This window comes from Calonectris borealis, chromosome 2 (genome assembly GCF_964195595.1).
Source record: "Calonectris borealis chromosome 2, bCalBor7.hap1.2, whole genome shotgun sequence".
In the NCBI taxonomy this organism is placed as follows: domain Eukaryota; kingdom Metazoa; phylum Chordata; class Aves; order Procellariiformes; family Procellariidae; genus Calonectris; species Calonectris borealis.
In genome coordinates this window covers 118,397,510-118,416,478 of record NC_134313.1, presented here as the reverse complement: position 1 = coordinate 118,416,478, position 18,969 = coordinate 118,397,510, and the positions used below count along the sequence as shown (strand labels likewise).

The window sequence follows — 18,969 nt, the reverse complement described above, 5'->3', positions numbered from 1 at the left end:
CCCTCTTAAATTTGTCTGGCTTACATGATTGATAGTAGGCAATTTTAATTGTTGATGTTAGTGAGATGAAAGTAAGAGTCATTGTGCCAGTTTGAATTCCTATTATTTTCTGGTCCCAGGTAGTGCTAGTTGTTGCAGATAACTGGATGAGGAAAAACTGTAATATAGTAAAGGGCCTCATATCAGAAAGTTCAGAAGTGTGCTTACTACCCTGATGATTTTGAATGGGACTCTTCTGTGTGCTTCAAGTTAAGCACAGGCTTCATAGGCTTTAATAAATTGGGACTCCAAGAGATGTTCTAATATCTTGATTGGCTTGCAAGTTTGGCATGTCAAGTATAGCTGTAACCCAAGGAAGCAAAAGAATAATTAATCAATTAGCCACGCATCTGTCACTCTGAGAGCTTGATGTGGTTTATCACGCAGGAAATGCAGCTCCCCATCTGAATCCATGCTAAATCGTACTTTCACAAATCTGCTGTAAACCAAGTTCTGAAACATTTGTTATTAAATCATTGCATAATAAATAAATTAATAAGAATAAATTTGGCAGGAAACTTAAATCCTTCCTCTACATTTGCTTTCTCAACCTAATACAAAGTAACTTGTTTCATAATAGAAAAGTTTAGATTCTGAGGAAAATGATTAAAATGGCATGAAGCTTTCAGAATTCTTGGCAGCATCACCCCTGCCAAGACAAGGTACCTCCTGTGCATTTAGGTGGTGGGTTTTTCCTCACTGCTGTGAAAATAGTTCTTTGTGGAAGAATAGTTATACTCCTTCAGCATTTCTCTGCTTCCAAATTCTGTTATCCTGTAGACTTCTCTACATTAAATTATGTGATTGTCCTCAAGACAGTACTAAAACACTGACTTATAGTTGTATTGCACCCTGGTTTTAGGACCTGATCATACTGATGATGTGAATTAATTTTTTTTTACACAGTTTAGTTTTGTTTACTCATGGGAACAAGGCATTACCCACTTTAAGAGGATTCTTATTGATCTGTGTAGATACAGCATATCAGTGGATATGTCACCGAAATCGGGAAGGAACCTCGTAACACCAATGTAGTGTTAAAAGGCAGGCATTCTTTATTAGCAGCGCTGGGGACACGGGGGATCGCTCCACCACAGCGTGTCCAATTTGTTGCACCTTTCACCATAAATTTATACAACAAAATCATAAATATACATAGCATTACATCATTTACTAATACATATGCATGACTAGTCTTCGCTTCGTATTAAAATGAGCTCTCCTCCCATTTGCGCCTGCGCACTGTTGCTTGGTGGTGGTCGTCAGGGGTCTTGGAGATGAAGGCCAGTGACTCCTCTTCGTCACCGTTGGCTGACCCTTTTACTTTGCGCAGACGCAGTGGCCTTTTGGCTTCTATCCGACCTAGGTGATTTGCTTCAACTGGTTTCTTCTAAGCATCAGTTGCTTCTTACAATAGTATGCTAAATTATCTTCTAATATTTAACAAACCAACAGTCCCTCATGTTCCTAAATTTATTTGTACTGTACTGTACTATAGAAACATGAACAGAACACTCTACCTGAATTTATAATAACTATTTGTTTCAAACATTACTCCTAGCAACTAGTGATTTCTTTTGATCATTAGTTTGATTGGAATTTAACCCAATCATGGTTTGGGGCTTTACAGAGAAATTTAAAGTAGCAGCACTGCTTGGTAACTGTGTGGTAACATTTCCCCCCTTTGGAAGTCTTGAAATTTTATTTAATTTCAATACTTCCACAATATTAACTATTTACAAAGGCAGGATTCGTGTTTGCTAGATTGTAATTGTCACCACTATTTCCTACTAGTGCGAGAGTGATTTTTCGATCAACGGCAGCCTTCCTTGTGAACTCTCTTTTCAAGCAATAATAGATAAGCAATATCACTAGGGAAATAATTATCAAACACAATACAGTACTAATTAAAGATTTTACCCAGGATTCAAATTTGTCGTTAAAATTCCCCATGGAATCGACTCACCTACTGCTCTCGGAATTGGGAGGCATGCCGTTATTTGGGTGACATTTTGCAATTTAGCAAACTCCTTTATCAATCCTATCATTAGATTTTCTTCCGGAGTCCTTTTGGGAATGTGTATCAATTGCTCTGATGAATCTTCAATTTCTGTTTTGTTCATTTGATTTCCTTCTTCTCCAAATAAAGTTCCCACCAATATTAATTGCCAGATTAACATACATTTTCTTACAATCAGACACATTTTAGAGTCAATTTTGCAGTTTCTGGATCCCTATTAATAATTTTCCACGACGGGGCCTTCTTTACTCGAGTGTAATGTATCCACGGCTCCACTCCTTCTACTTTGATTGCAGTGTAAGTTGTTAACAGTACCTGGAAGGGTCCCTTCCACTTCTCCTGCAGTGGTTCAGAGTTCCAGGTTCTTACATATACAAGATCACCTGGCTGATACTGATGTACAGGCGTATCCAAGGCAAGTGATCTAGTCAATACCACATATCTTCGGAGTGCTCCAAGGACTTTCCCTAAAGAAATCAAATATCTTTTCAAATCAGTTTCCCCAGTTACCTTAATATCCCCTGGGATTAAAGGAATTTGGTATGCCTTACCATACAAAATTTCATATGGACTTACACCGTCTTTTGATCTTGGTTGAATTCTAATTCTTAAAAGAGCCAACGGTAAAGCCTGTGGCCACCTCAAAGATGTTTCCTGGCAAATTTTACTTATCTGTCTTTTCAATGTTTGATTCATTCTCTCTATTTTTCCACTTGACTGTGGTCTCCAGGGGGTATGTAGGTCCCACTTGATGCCTAAAATTTTGCTAATTTGCTGGACCATTTCTGCCACGAAATGCGGTCCCCTATCAGAAGACATTCCTATCGGTACTCCAAATCTAGGTATTATTTCTTTCAATAATATTTTGACTACCTCTTTGGCTTTGTTGGTGCGGCAAGGAAAGGCCTCCGGCCATCCAGAAAATGTGTCAATCAACACTAACAAATATCTACACCCATTTTGCCTGGGTAACTCAGAAAAATCAATTTGCCAATAATCTCCAGGAGAATTTCCTTGCTTTATTACTCCTAACGGTGGCTTCTTTTGGTTCAAAGGATTATTCTTATGACAAATTAAACACTTAGCTACTATTGATTTAACTATTCCTGTCATTCCCACGCAAACTGCAAATGTTTTCAAATTAGATATCATTGCATCTATTCCCCAATGTGTCTGCTCATACTTTTCTCTTGCAAGTTCTATCATAACCTGCGGGGTCACTATTACTTGTTTTTCCGGTGTTACCCACCATCCTTTGGCATTTTGGGATGCCTTTAATTGCTCTGCCAATTGGTTATCCAATTTACTATATTTTGGTTTTAAATCAGGGAGTTTTATGTGTTTTACTGGTACTAGTGCAAGGATGCCTTGTTTTGCTGCCTCTTTCGCAGCTTTATCTGCCAATCGATTACCTATGTTTACTACTGTTTGACCAAATTGGTGGGCTTTGCAATGCATTACTGCTACTTCTTTCGGTTTCTGTACGTCTTCTAGAAGTTGGAGAATTTCTTCCTTGTATTTTATAGATGTTCCTTGAGCTGATAACAATCCTCTCTCTTTCCAAATAGCTCCATGAGCATGGATCACACCAAACGCATATTTAGAATCAGTCCAAATGTTTACCCTTTTTCCCTCGGCAATTTGCAGAGCTCGCCTTAATGCAACCAGTTCTGCTTTCTGTGCTGAGGTATTTGTAGGCAGCATCCTTGATTCCAGTACCTCGGTGGTGGTGACAACAGCATACCCGGCCATTCGCTTTCCTTCCTGGACAAAGCTGCTTCCATCAGTAAACAGTTCCAAGTCAGGATGTTCCAGAGGTTCATCTCTCAAATCCAATCTACTGGAATAGACTTGTTCAATGGTTAGCAAACAATCATGTTCTAAACTTCCTGCTGGATTCTCTGTTGTTAGAAATATTGCTGGATTGACAATTGGTGTGGTTTTCAATTCCACATCATCTTGTTCCAATAGGACAACCTGGTATTTTAGCATTCTGCTAGGGGACAACCAATGACCCCCCTTTTGCTCTAGAACAGTTATCACCATGTGTGGGGCATATACCACCATCTTCTGTCCCATAGTCAACTTTCGAGCCTCTTGGATCAACAACACTGTTGCTGCTACAGCGCGCAAACATCCCGGCCATCCTTTACTCACATTATCAAGTTGTTTGGAGAAATACCCAACCGGTCTTTTCCAGGATCCCAGTCTTTGTGTCAGCACTCCCAGAGCCAGATGTTGTCTCTCGTGCACAAACAGCTCGAACGGCTTAGTCACATCAGGTAGTCCTAAAGCAGGAGCCATCATCAACGCTTTCTTTAGTTCTTTAAATGACTTTCGGCATTCAGGTGTCCAGGTCAAATACCGATCTTTGGATTCTTTCAAAGCCTCGTATAGTGGCTTTACATATAGTCCATAGTCCACAATCCAAAGTCGGCACCATCCAACCATTCCCAAAAAGGCTCTCAATTCTTTTGGGCTATTGGGTTCAGGGGTCTGACAAATTGCTTCCTTTCTTTCATTCCCCAATTGTCTTTGTCCCTGGGATATTTCAAAACCCAGGTAAATCACAGTTTCTTTTCCTATTTGGGCCTTAGTCTTAGAGACTCTATATCTACCTTGGCCCAGGAAGTTCAATAAACTAATAGTACTCTCGAGGCACTCCTTTTTGTTTTCTGTCGCTATCAAGATGTCATCCACATACTGTAACAATGTGCCTTTCCCTTGATTCTGTCTCTTCCATATTTCCAATTCTTTTGCCAATTGGTTTCCAAATATTGTAGGGCTATTTTAAACCCTTGTGGAAGTACAGTCCATGTCAATTGTGTCTTCCGTCCTGTGGTAGGGCTTTCCCATTCAAAAGCAAATATGCTTTGGCTTTTTGCATCCAGGGGTATGCAAAAGAAGGCATCCTTTAAATCCAGTACCGTAAACCATTTATGTTCCTCTTTTAGAGAGGTCAATAAAGTATATGGGTTAGCTACAACTGGATGCATATCTTGCACTATTTGATTTATAGCTCTCAAATCTTGAACTAATCGATATTCTTTTCCTCCAGATTTCTTTACTGGCAATATGGGAGTGTTATATTCTGATTCACATTCTACCAAGAGCCCATATTCTAAAAATTTTGTAATCAATTCTTCTAATCCTTTCCGAGCCTCCCACTTAATGGGGTATTGTTTTTGTCTTACCGGCTTGGCTCCAGGTTTCAGGTTTACTTTTACCGGTTCTGCCAACTTAGATCGTCCTGGTTTTCCACTCGCCCAAACCAATGGAATTACTGCATTTTCCAGTTCTTCTGGAATTTGTTCTTCCTTGGGGAAATCCTGCAACATAAACGCCTTTGCCTCTATAATTTTTGACTCCGGTACTAACAATTTAATTTCCCCATCTCTAAAAGTTATCTGTGCATTTAACTTACTCAACAAATCTCGCCCTAATAAGGGCAATGGGCATTCTGGCATATATAAAAACTGATGAGTTACCCACCGCTTTCCCAATTTAAACTTTAATGGTTCTAAAAAGGGTCGGTTCTCTCTTTGCCCTGTCGCACCAACAACATTAACTGATTTACTACTAAGTCCCCCCTTACACATATTTAGTACTGAATAGGTAGCTCCTGTATCTACTAAAAATTCTATTTCTTCATCCCCTAGCCTTAACATTACCAGAGGTTCAGCTAGGGTTGATTCCTCCGGTCCCCTTCATAAATCTTCGTCCAAGGTCATCAATTTAACTGCTTGAAGAGTTGGATCTAATTCTCTAATTTTGGGGCATTCTTTCTTCCAGTGTCCATGCTCCTTGCACGCGGCACATTGATCTTCCGCCAATCGGAGGTTTACCCTTTCTCTATCTCCAACATTCATTCCACGTCCTCTTCCTCTACCTCTACCCCTCCTATTATTCCCAGCTAGAACAGCCAGCAATTTTCCATCCCTTCGTGCATCCCTTCGTGCTTGTCTTAATTCTTTCTCTTTTTCTCTATTATTATACACAGTCCATGCAATTTCAAGCATTTTACCCAAATTCCTAGATTCAGAACCTTCCAATTTCTGGAGTTTCTTCCTAATGTCTGGGGCCGACTGGCCCATAAATATAGAGGCCAATTGCGCTTCTTCATCTGGTTTATCTAAATCTAAATTAGTATATTTTCTAGCAGTCACCTTCAGTCTTTCCATGAAGGCTGAGGGAGACTCATTTGGTTCTTGTCTTACATCATATAATTTTGACCAATTCATTGCCTTGGGCATTGCATGTCTCACACCGTATAAAATCCACCTCTGATATCTATTTAACATTTCTCTGGGCCCTGATTGATTAGGGTCCCATTCAGGATTCACGGATGGAAAATTCTGTTCCACTGTTCCCTGTAAACCCCCGCTAGCATGTGCCCCTTCTACCTGCTTCCTAGCAGCATTTAATACCATCCCTTTATCAGTATCATCAAGCAAAGCATCCAATATCACTTGTAAGTCACTCCAATCTGGATCCTGGGTTCTAATTATTGTTTCGATCACTTTAGCCACTCTTTCAGGATCCTCTCGATAAGTACCCGCAAGCTCTTTCCATGATCTCAATTCAGTGATAGAAAATGGAACTTTAACCAAAACCGGTCCTTCATTTCCTACTGCTTCTCGAAGAGGAGCTTGGAGGGAAGTAGGTCTTACTTCTCCTTGTTTTCCCCGTGTTCTTCCCGAAATTGGGCTGAATCCCCCTATCCCTCCTTCTACTGGGGGAACAGGGAGTTCATCATCTTCTAAATCCTGATCTTCCCCTCCCCTCCTTCGGCGAGGAGCGATCATTAATTCAATGTCTTCTCCCTCAGTTCCATTTTCTATCCTTTTCTTTTTACCACTTTTGTTTGATCCCTTCTTACTTTCCTCATCACTCAATACCATCATAGAATGATATGATCGCATTCCACATCGTTTCTGCCACTCCGGATGGTTTCGCAATGCAAAAAAACAAATCAACATATGCCATTTCATCCCATTTACCTTCCCTCTTACAAAATAATATCAGTTGTAGGATGGTATTATATTGCAATGTTCCATTCTCTGGCCATTTTTCTCCATCTTCCAATTTATACATGGGCCACCAATTATTACAATATTCAATTAGCTGTTTCCGAGTCAAAGGATCACCCCCCAAATCTTTCCAATGCTTCAAAATACATCCCAAGGGTGTTCTTTGTGGGACTGCTTTCTTGCTCGGAAAAGTACCCATCCTCCAAAGACTAGTCGAGTGTGATTGTGCACTATCACCAGTCACTAGTCAGAGGGACCCCAACCCCTGGTGGAGCTCCCTCTCCGGGGCCTCTTACCCCTTCCTTTACCCGGGTCTCTAGCCCAACCCTGCGAAGCTTTCACCGCGACTTATGGGCAGGCGTTATTACTAGGTACCTCTCAGCCCAACTCTGCGTAGCTTTCGCCGCGCCTTACGAGCAGACCGCGGGGACTCTACCCCTTTTCCTTTTTAGAAAAGAATGCCTTTTTACCTGTTCCAGGGGACTTGCTTTGAATTCTTCGGTCCGGGGATCAGAGGTTCTCCCCGAGAATCCCTCGGTGCCGGCTGGAGGTCCTGTGATCCCACGGATCCGTCGAGATTCACAAGCAGGGTCCCATCTGGGTCGCCAAAACTGTCACCGAAATCGGGAAGGAACCTCGTAACACCAATGTAGTGTTAAAAGGCAGGCATTCTTTATTAGCAGCGCTGGGGACACGGGGGATCGCTCCACCACAGCGTGTCCAATTTGTTGCACCTTTCACCATAAATTTATACAACAAAATCATAAATATACATAGCATTACATCATTTACTAATACATATGCATGACTAGTCTTCGCTTCGTATTAAAATGAGCTCTCCTCCCATTTGCGCCTGCGCACTGTTGCTTGGTGGTGGTCGTCAGGGGTCTTGGAGATGAAGGCCAGTGACTCCTCTTCGTCACCGTTGGCTGACCCTTTTACTTTGCGCAGACGCAGTGGCCTTTTGGCTTCTATCCGACCTAGGTGATTTGCTTCAACTGGTTTCTTCTAAGCATCAGTTGCTTCTTACAATAGTATGCTAAATTATCTTCTAATATTTAACAAACCAACAGTCCCTCATGTTCCTAAATTTATTTGTACTGTACTGTACTATAGAAACATGAACAGAACACTCTACCTGAATTTATAATAACTATTTGTTTCAAACATTACTCCTAGCAACTAGTGATTTCTTTTGATCATTAGTTTGATTGGAATTTAACCCAATCATGGTTTGGGGCTTTACAGAGAAATTTAAAGTAGCAGCACTGCTTGGTAACTGTGTGGTAACAGATACAGTAGTAAAGAAAGTGTATGTGACTAAAGTTTATTCTAACTTTGGAAGTTAAATCCTGCCGGTAGAAGCTTTAATTTACATCAGGGCACACAGTTTAATATTTTGATTTCCATCAGTAGTACGTGAAATGATACAATTAAAATACACAAATTCTTGAGTTTGGTACTTGTACTAAAAAAGATACCAGAGCCATTGGTCAGGATGTGAAACCAGTAGTTTGGAAGCTGGCCTGTTCGTACGTTTTGAAGGTAAAGTGTATACACTAATGCTCTATGAGTGTAGTTATCGAACATCCTGACTATTTTTCACCCATGTATTAATGGGAAAAGGTCTAATGAAACAAGTACTATAAAAAAAAACCTCAGAACTTGATATCATGAACTAAACTAAACTTTAAAACTTTGCAGCCTCCACCTGCTGTCTTCTTGACTAAAGAAACCCAAAGAAACCAAATGCTAATTAAAAAAAAAAAGTTACTTTTGATTTACAGGATGACATATTTCAATAAGTGCCAGTATTTAATTTTGTCTCTGGTAGCTCGCACATGCTAGCCTGACATAGTTAAAACCTGATTTTCACAGAGAGGCCTTGTTGAATAGCTTTGTCCTCTGAAGGAAGTTGTTCTTCTAAAATCTGAGTTTCTTTTTCTCTGTCTTTTCAGTTTTAGGGCTTCCCATTTTGTTTTGGGATTTTATTTATCCCATGTTGGCTAATACTTGGGTTAAAAAAAAAAAATCCCATGAAACAGCGCTATCAGTTGACCTTTGCATTGCAGTACTGAAGTGTAGTCAAATCACGCTGAAGGGAGAGTGATGTTTTTACTGTGTAGTTAGTCATTCCTGGTCTTTTAAGAAATGCTGGTCCATTTAAGGAAATTACCATGAAATGAGCAAAACCAGGAATTTAAAAGATGGGGAATAAGAGAAAAGGTAATTCTAATCACATCTTCATAAAGAACCAGTGTGTAATAGTTCCTCTGGGCTAGTTTCCCGTGCAGACAAATGCTTGATGTACCTCAGAGTGGATTTAGTCATACTCTGTAATAAAGAGTATCTACACCTGGATTTATTCAATAATAGTGACAGTTGTGTTTAAAATGCACAGCTTGTTTTCGTTAATCAGAGTTAATTTTCAAGCTTAGAGAAGCCCTGCTACCAGGGGTACAAAGCTATTTCAGGTTTTTGGAATGCAAGTGGTTTAAAATCAGTAGGGCTGATGCCTTGTAATGAATGCAGTGAAACTGTACCACAGAGAAGTATTTCAGTGGTGCTTGGCACGTTGCAAAAAAAATAATCTGTGTCAATTGCAGTGTAACAGTTAAATACATTTTCTGTAATCATCTAGAAAAATAGGGGCAGCTACCCCGCAGATCGTTCAGTCATTTTCAGCTGTACTGAGTAAGTACCAAGTAGGTGTGAATTGCTCCTAGATTGATTTGATGGTGGCTTAGCTTCACCCTTGGAAAGGTTACTTGAAGAAACATGATAGTGTAGAAGCAATGAAGAGGAGCCATAGCAATAAAAAAGGTACTTGTTCACACTGTGCTTTCAAAGCATCCTGCTGCATCATCAGTCTTCCTTTTAGACTTACTTTAGGTTCTTGCCCCCATGGCTTTTCCAGAGCTCTTGTCCTCTGGTGATTAGATATATTCTGCTCCCCTGTTTAAATTTATTCATGGCCGTTTATCCTTGACAACTCTAGCTTAAAAAGCTGTTCTTACTCTTTGATGTTGACTTCAACGATGTCAGGCCTTCCAGCTGCCCAGTATTAGGCTGTGAGCACAGTTGCTGAATGGTAAGGGACTTAAAGTTAATCGCTTCCGTAATTCCTGCATTTGGTAGTAGGCTGCTACTCTCTTGCTGCCTCCTGCCCAGTTAAAGTTGTTTCTTTGCTGTCTTCCCTCTGCACAATTAGAGATCAGCTTTGGTTCTGTTTTGCCCAGGAAAAATGATTTGTGTAAAGATGGCTTTGGCTTCTAGTCCTAATGGGCTGGTGGCTGTATCCTGGTTGTGACAGACAAGCAACAGTTAATTTCCAGGTTCTCCTGTGCAGCTTTTATCGTACAAAACATGAGACAGTCCACCAGACTCTTATAAGGACAGTCCACCTTATAAAAGCTCATGTTTCTTTTTTTTTTTTTCTTTTTACCTGATGACAGCTGAGCCTGACTAATTATCTCGATTTAAAGAATCATTTCAACAGCTGAATGTTTTTCTCTCCTCAGTAGCAATACATGTTCATTTTGGTATGTGTGTTAAACACGTGTTGAGGTTTCTTTTTTTTTTCCCCAAAAAACATTTAGTTTTAGTCCCATTAATTTATTTTGATAAGAAATCCAAATTGCTTTAGGCATCTTTCAAAGTATCAGACATAATTCTATATGTACATCTGAGGATTACTTAGCACACGTGATAAAAAGATGGTTTAGCATGTAGAAATGATAATAGGAAGGCAGGTGAGAGACAGGTGTGGTGGTCAGGGTCACATGCACATTCCTGTCATTTTTATTTTTAGGAAAGAAAAGCTAATATCAAATGTGTGGAGTTCTTTTTCTTCACAGTTTCTTAAGGTAAGAATGCAGAAAATTCTTAGGAATGTAAATTGACAGGCTTTGACCTGATATTTCTCTAAAACCTAGAGATGTGAAAGGCAACTGTTGACTTACTCTTCAGTCAGGTTTGTCTGAGGGGTTGAGGTGCACAGGCTGTGGATCAGAGCACGGCCATCCGTCCACACTAGAATGGCTCACGCTGGGACAGCCGATGGTGTTACAGACCACAGCTTTCTGCTGCTTCTGAGGCTTTTGCCAAGAGCTGCTGTGGGTGAGGAGGTGCTTCATGACCATCCTCGCAAGGGTGATTAGAGGAGGGGAGTCAGACATTGGAGAATAGGGAAACTTAATCAGCTGTCCCAGCGGAAGATGTCCCCAGCTAAGAGCCAGAGCCTTGAACAGCATTCAGGAGGGATTGTACAAGCAGCTTGCTTGATAGCATAGATCATTAAAATGTCAGTGTTAGTGAGATATGAAATTGCAATTACACAGTGCATCTTTCTGATCATTTTTCCCCTCTTGCTGCGATGACACGCGTTAAAAAGTACCTTTATCAGGAATTACCATCAAACTATTAAGTCATTCTGCCAGAGCAGCAACGGCTTGATATTTACAGAACTGTCGTGCCTTGTGCTGTGGATTAATCTAAACAGGTTTTAGGAAGAAAATGGCCCCATTGTTTTTCGGACTTTTTGTATGACAAAAACACTTATTCACTGAGATTTTGAGTTAAACAGCTCCTACCACGTATTTTCTAAGGTTGCTGCTTTTATGAACAAGCTTTGATTCCCTTGAAATTTCTAGCATCTATTCTGTCTGCTGCTCTTAATAGTATGAGTGTGTCTGTTCGTGTGTGTATTGAAATGAATTGCTTGGAAGTCTATTTCTACCTATCTGTTTGTGTTTAAACACAACATGTTTAAATACAATGAATCAACACCACTCCCTTCCCCCTCCAGATACTTTAATCCTTATCTTGCTCTTGTTACCCTGGAGATTGCTTTCATCTCTAGCTTGTTCTTATTCCTAATGCTTATCCTTTAAGCCTGGCTTTTGACTTTTGCAGTGCCACTTAGTGTATAAATGTGTGCAGGTGCATATGTATAGCTATATATTTAAAAATACATGCTATGTGTGTGTGGTGCTGCATAATATATAGAGTTGAAGTATTTCTTGCTGCTTGATTAGTCCCAGTGTTGCACCTCTTCACTCTCATTAATTATTAGAAGCGATGTCACTGGAGTGACACCTGGTGGGGTGTCTGATCATTTTAAGTTGAAAAGTACTTTCACCTTCTGGATCCCAAACGGTTGTATCCCTACTAAAATCAGGTTTATACATCAATACCAGTATTTTCAGCTCCATTAACCCAGGTTCCTCTCCAAAGCTGCGGAGGAGACTGGATTAAGTGGCAGGATTAATCAGTAGTTTTGGTGAGAAGAATAAATGAGGCTGTTGAATGTAAAGGAATTAAACTAACTTGCATTCCTGCCACTGCTGTTCTGAAAGTGAATATCCATATGCAGGTTTAATACAGTTTAAGTAATCCCTATAAATTATATCCATTGTTAATAGGGATTAGCTTTCATGTACAATTAGTTTATAGAAGAGTATTTATATACTAAATATAGGTTAATTGACTAAATTTTTAAACAATATATGAGAAAATCTAGGGGAGATAATTTATCTACTTAGTTTAATGCTGGGAGAGATATTTTCATCTACTTTTCAACCTATACGGCCTATCTTTTTTTTTTTTAATCTAATTTAGTCTAGCTTCTTAAAATACCAGAATTCCATATATTTGTGGAAGTATTCTGTCATGAAGATGCATGAGAATTTGGTACAAGTTTTTCGATGGAAGCTTTTCCTAGGGGTGCTGTTTTATTTGTGGAATCATAAATAACCATTTTATGCAAAAGGAATGGATTGGGGAAAATGATAGGACTGGAGCTGATTAAATTTCCGGCAAAGTCATCTTGGTATGAAATCCTTGGTTATTTGAAATGCTAATGATGACATTTTAAATCTAATTTAATTCTTAAAAGCTTTGCAATATTAAAACCCAAGCAAACAAAACCAACCTCCCTACCCCCAAAAACAAAACCAAAACCTTCCAGATTTTGTATTTGCTGAACAAAATATTCCTTGCAGAATTCCAGTGGATTTTTTAAAGACACTGTATTTTTCTTGTTTGCTCTTTGGTTTTTATTCATTGTGTCATAAATAATGAAAGCCACCATGGATACCCTTACTTACTGTGGAAGAGAAGGGTGTGTTTTGGGTTTTTTTGTTTTTACTCACAAAATGTCAAGAATGGCAAGTTTATTTTTAGTGGAGGGCACCTGTGGAGTTTTGATAACCAAGAGCTCCTGTCTTAAATGAAGGGGCCACTAAAGGCTGCATCTCACCATCAGAAATCCCTAAATGGCAGATTATATCAAATCCAGTAAACTGGCTGTTGGAGTTGCTACATTGAAACTGGTTTTCTGCCTTGTTCCTCTGTACTGCAGTACATGTCTTCCATCTGAATGAATGTTCACTTATTTGTGTTGGATTGGTGCAGGACAGTAGGGGAATAAATCAACACAATAAGGATTACCAATTACATTGCTTAACTATGGCTATAGTATTAGACTCAGGTTTTCAACATACTGAGTGTTGTAGTTCCAATCTGACAGAGTTTTTTAAATTTTATCTTTTTATTAGGTAAGCTGTTGCATTAAAATCAGTGGGACTATTCATGCTGTTTAGATTGATTGTATGCTTATGCTTGTTAATGGCTTAGTGGCAGAGTATCTTGCAGGTGGTTTGGCATGCCCTTAAAGGTAATACGCTGCTTCATTTCAGGCTCTGTGCACTGCTGCTTGTATTGAGTAGTTATCTTATTGAACGACTTCATTGAAATCATTATGGCTGCTGACTGTTTGGTGCCCTGACTATATATAGAAATGAAGCTAATGTTTAAAAGCTCATTTTTAACATGGAAAATTCCTGTGCGGCTAGTCAGGTTAGAGCATATTCTTTATGTTGAGTTTAAACCCGTTTTGAATTTAGTTGAGTTCATACAAAGATTCATTGAATCGTAAATTTGCAGGTGTAAAGTGCAGTGTAATGCCCTGCAAACCCTAAATGATTTGAGCTGCATGCTTGGATAAACCATGGGAACTTTGCAATTTGCTTGACGTGGTTGCCCATAGATAAACAAAAGGAGATGCATCTTCAGGTTCAAAGAAAGAAATCGAGGCATTAAGTATTGAAAAATTGCTGCTCAATAGAAAATCTCTTCTGGTGCATTTTTTAAATATATTTGCTTCCTTGTAAGAGAAGGAACAAACATTCCACTAACTTTCTGCCAATCTGCTTGATACAGAGGTACGAAAACATGGCACTTATGTATGACATTCAATTAGGAGCATTTCCATAAGTTGCTAAGAAAAAGCTCACTTCTTTTATTCTGTTAGATCTAAAACTCTGAATTTATAAGAGAACTTTAATTTGGACTATCTGATTTCCTTGAGCATTGCCTGTAGTGTTCTCCTGGGGATTAGTTCTTCTCTTACAAAATTGCTTTCTTTCAGGTGACTGTTCTTGATGTCCATGCTAAATTGTTGTGGAGACTATCTGTTGCACGGCCTCTTTTGCTCTTCTGCTACCTCTTAGTCCATAATTGGCTTCATTTTCCTACCTTTCTGAAAGCTTCCTGTTGCTTTATTCCCTTGGTCATTGCCCTGCTGCATTACTGGTAAATGTTGTCATGACTCCTGTCTCTTGCAGCTTTGGAGATATGTTGTCCTTTACACTGACTGCATTTGTTGAGCTGATGGATCATGGGATTGTATCGTGGGATACATTCTCTGTGGCATTCATTAAAAAGGTAAATTTGTAATCAATGCTATCTGTTCTATATCAGTTTAAATTTTTGAGGTGAGTCGTGGTTTGTTTGTGCGTTTTTTTCCCCAGATACATTATTTAGGTCATTGGTCAAAAAGGTATATGAAAATGGGATTAAAGTGCTATTTCAAACTATAAATATTTGTAGTTGCAGGATCTGGCCCAACTTCTACGGAAATCAATGGGAGTGAAATGGGATCAACACTGTATTAGGCTTATGACACAAGAAATTGCTTGCTCAATTACAGTGTGACCTCCCTGTGCAGATACCATGCAATTATAGCAAAATTTAGTATTTTGATTTAATGTGAATTAAAATGAGTAATACCATATTTCTTGAAACAAAAACAGCACTGAAATGTTTCCTCTGCGGGTACGGGAGAAAGAGAAATGAATTAGCTTACAAATTGAAATTAAGCTGATATCTGCTGAGTTTATCAAGTTGAACTCTGGCCCTCCTGAATCTTGCAGCTGAGGTCTGTGGTTTTGAAACAGATCTTTCTACAATTTGCAACATTTTTTTTTCTTTTATGTAGGAAATGTACAAAAGCAGCAGAAACATAGGAGTACTCTTTAAGTAGAGAGATTTAACAGACTTCAGAAAAAAGTTTTTGTTACTGATTTAACCCTTTTCATTTACTGTGGGGAAAAAAACCCCCACACCTCTTTACAAAGAATTTTCAAACCAGATTGAACTCAGAACTTATCTTAAGTTAAAGTGTGTTTATACAGGTTCAAAAGAAACCAGAGTTACTTCACTAAAATTATATCAGAAGCAGTAATGGAATGAATATAAACTGTGGCAAAGATCTCTTAATTTTAATGGTGTATCAGAGCAAAGACTTTTAATGTAAATTGGTTAGAAAATGGCTACCACCAAAGGAAAGTACAATTTTGATTTTGTTGCCAAAAGTGAAAGAAGAATCAATTGTGAAGAGAGCATTAGATATTAAAGCTCAGTTTTGGTCATTAAAAATTGTGGATACTATTTGTAAGAAGAATTAGTATAATTAATCTGGTTTTTGGACTCTTTTTTTTTTTTGCCGATCTTGCAGTCTAGATAGATTATGATGATGATTATTGTTATCTTTTCATGGGAAAGAAAATAGTACAACTGTTTTTTAACTGACTTCATGAGATACAAGGTCAAGCTCAGAATGCCTTATTTGCTAGGGGAGCCTACTAAGAAGTGGGCGAAGAAACTTGCTAAAATGATTTTAGATCAATCTGCTTTGTTAGTGCCTCAAAATTATTGTCTTTGTCTAACCCTATCAAGATCTTTTGCCCTGCGGGTTGTATAGTAACTACAGAAGAAAGTGTTGTGTGCACCCCTGTTAATGGCTCATCTCTTCTGTCTGGTACTTCCATAGGTTTCCCTGGAGAGTGACCCAATTTAAAAAACAAAACAAAAGACACAAAAACATTCTCACAAAGTACCTATGAAAACCAAAACTGGCGAGTAAAAACCGAAAGTGAAACTGGTGGACAAGAAAGGGACCAAGGAAAAGAGTAGGACAGTTAGAAGAGAAACAGAAGGACAAAGAACGACTAAAATAGAGGCAGGAGGCACAGGTGTGTCCACGCAGTTAGGAGCCAGAACAGCAGAGCCCTCAGTGGGGCTCTGTGGGCAAGGGGCAAAACTAAAGGGGCACCTCTGGACCATGTCTCTCTGGCGCCAACCTGCAGCTTTATTCTCACTTGCTTCTCTGACCTTGGCTTTTGACAGGCCACTTGAGGTTGCTGATGGGCTAGCTCAGGTGGTTGACGGGGTGGATAAGGGAACTGATAAGTTTCTGCTAGCTGAGGGGGAACTTTGCAATCCTACTTCAAGTGCTTCTGCCCTTTGAAGCTGTCTTTCATGTTAAATGGAAGCCAAACTGGAATGCGGAGGAATTAATCTGAACTTTTTTCTTGAATAGTTTTCTAACTTAAAATGTAGAAGGAAGCTGGAGGAGACCTCCAGGGGAACCTCTAACTGCTTCTCATGACTAACTGCTTGGTGTTGGATGCAGTCTCCCTCCCATCCTTTGGGTACATAAAGACTGCTAGTCCAACTGCTGCAAATAAGAATTGACACTTTCAAAGAGAGCTTTGTTCCTTATCTTAAGTGAAAATAGCATAATTCGAAAAAACTTTCTTATGGTATGCAAGATTCTCTCAAAACCTTTTTCTTGCTTACGACAATAAAGTTTATTTCCAGCTTCCATAGTTGCCTAAAGGATTTGGATGCCCAGTTCATAGAAAATGTTGTGGTAATTGGATATCGAAATACACTATACAGATTTGGTACTCCCATCTTTAGTTCCTACAAGAGGAGAAATAAAGTTTGTAGTATTGGTTGAGATAGTTAAAAACATCTCTTAGAATTATTTATATAATTGCTGTTTCATAACTGTGTGATGCAGAGACTTAACCTTGATGAATTGTTTACTCTGCCTTCTAAAATGTACTGTACAGGAAAAGGGGGTGGCAGCAGGGAAAGTATCTGTCTCACAACTGTCAGCTGGTTTTTCTGTAGTCAAGTGCAACTCTAGTTCCTTACTTGAAAATGAGATGCACATTTTAAAATTTTACTATGCATTAGGCTTACAGAGAACAAAACTTTGTCAGATTTTTCTGTACATTTCTGACACAAAATGGTCCAGGCAAATAACTAATGAACATGCCACTGCTCAGGAAATCAGATCTGTTTCCTTCACTGTTCTTTCCCTGTGTGGTTTTTGTTGGTGGCGTGGTTTATTTTCTTTGGGTTTGTTTTTTTTGGGGGGGGAGGGGGGAGGGAGGGAGGTGGCTTGGTTTTTGTTTTTGTTGTGTTTTTTTAATTTTTGATTTTTAACTTTTGAATTCTCTCCCGTGCTTAAAGTGATGCTGAAACAGGAAGAGAACTCAGATGGTGTATTTTAGTTTGCTATAGGTTTCTCATTTATCTTCACTTCGCATGTGTAGCTCCTCTTTCAGCAGGGCACTGGGGCTGAACGTGTAAAGGCATTCTGATTCCTAACTTCACTTGAAATTGATAGGAATTTAAGCACCCAGCCACTTCTTTTGTATGTGGCTATATATGTCCTGATAGGACTATGCAGAAATTAAGGTTACAGGTATTTTGCTGAACAAATAGTTTTATCCTTAATGAGACACACCCATGTGACAGGTTTTCATGCGAAAGTGCAAAGCAATGAAGTTGCTTATTTCTGGAGGGGAGGTTGTGTTTCTGTGAGCTTACATTATTTTTATCAGCAGAATTTTTGATAAATGAGTGCAGGATTATTTTTGGATGTTGAAAGCCCTCCCTGCGCGTGGTGCTCAATAAGCAGAGAACAGCAAATAACACAAATTTGAACTCCTATTGATTCTTGTCTCTTTTCAAGGGTCTTTTTTTTCCAACTCCAGAACTTCAAGTACGGTAATAGAATTTCTTTTTAATCTAATTTTGCTGCCTCTGGAACTGGCATGCTTTATTTATTAGGGTAGACAAGCCTGTTATTTCTGGCCAGACTTCATGCTTCAGCAAGGTGGTTATGAATATACATAGCTTGACATGCAAGTTACCTAGCAGATGTTTTGCATGTATGTTCAGTGTGATATAGCTTTTTAAACACACAAGCCAGCTTCATACCTTGGGTTTGTATTTATGATTAAAAGACGTTATGGTCCAGGATCAGAAGAATAAATCTGTCTAAGGCAGCCTTTCCTAGACTGAGGTTTCAGTTATCTATACTGTTACATTTCTGCAGGCTCCTGATACGAACATGTTATATGCCAGTGAAGCATTTACACTGCCACTTGAAATATCATGGGAAGGAGCTGTTGCACCAAGAATAATTCATACATGTCAGGGCTTCTAAAGAGGATGGTGACAGCAGTCTGACAAGTTGGGACACAGTCTGGAGATATTGTATTCCTGCTGCACAGTTGATCCATGGATGCCTGATGACTGTGAGGCATCCAGAGCGCATTTCATTTATTGTGTGAGCAGTGCAGAGTTGCTCTGTGCATACACGGTCTGTATTGTGGGCCTTCTGGACATCTGGCAGCCCTGGCTGCAGTGCATCAGAAAACAACTGGATTACCATTAAGAGAGGTAGGGTAGTACAGTGCTTCTGAGAAACAGCTTGTTACTCTAAACAGCACAGTGTGC

The 18,969-nt window shown here is 39.3% G+C and overlaps 1 protein-coding gene across 4 annotated transcripts in view; it reads left to right on the top strand.

The window, feature by feature from the left end:
- ELMO1 (engulfment and cell motility 1) overlaps positions 1 to 18,969 on the top strand; it is a 319,770-nt gene that overhangs the window by 99,265 nt on the left and 201,536 nt on the right. For all 4 annotated transcript variants that reach the window (XM_075143082.1, XM_075143084.1, XM_075143086.1 and 1 more), the window contains one exon: positions 14,715 to 14,814. In XM_075143082.1, coding sequence (XP_074999183.1) covers positions 14,715 to 14,814 — 100 coding nt within the window. The remainder of the gene's footprint in view (positions 1 to 14,714; positions 14,815 to 18,969) is intronic.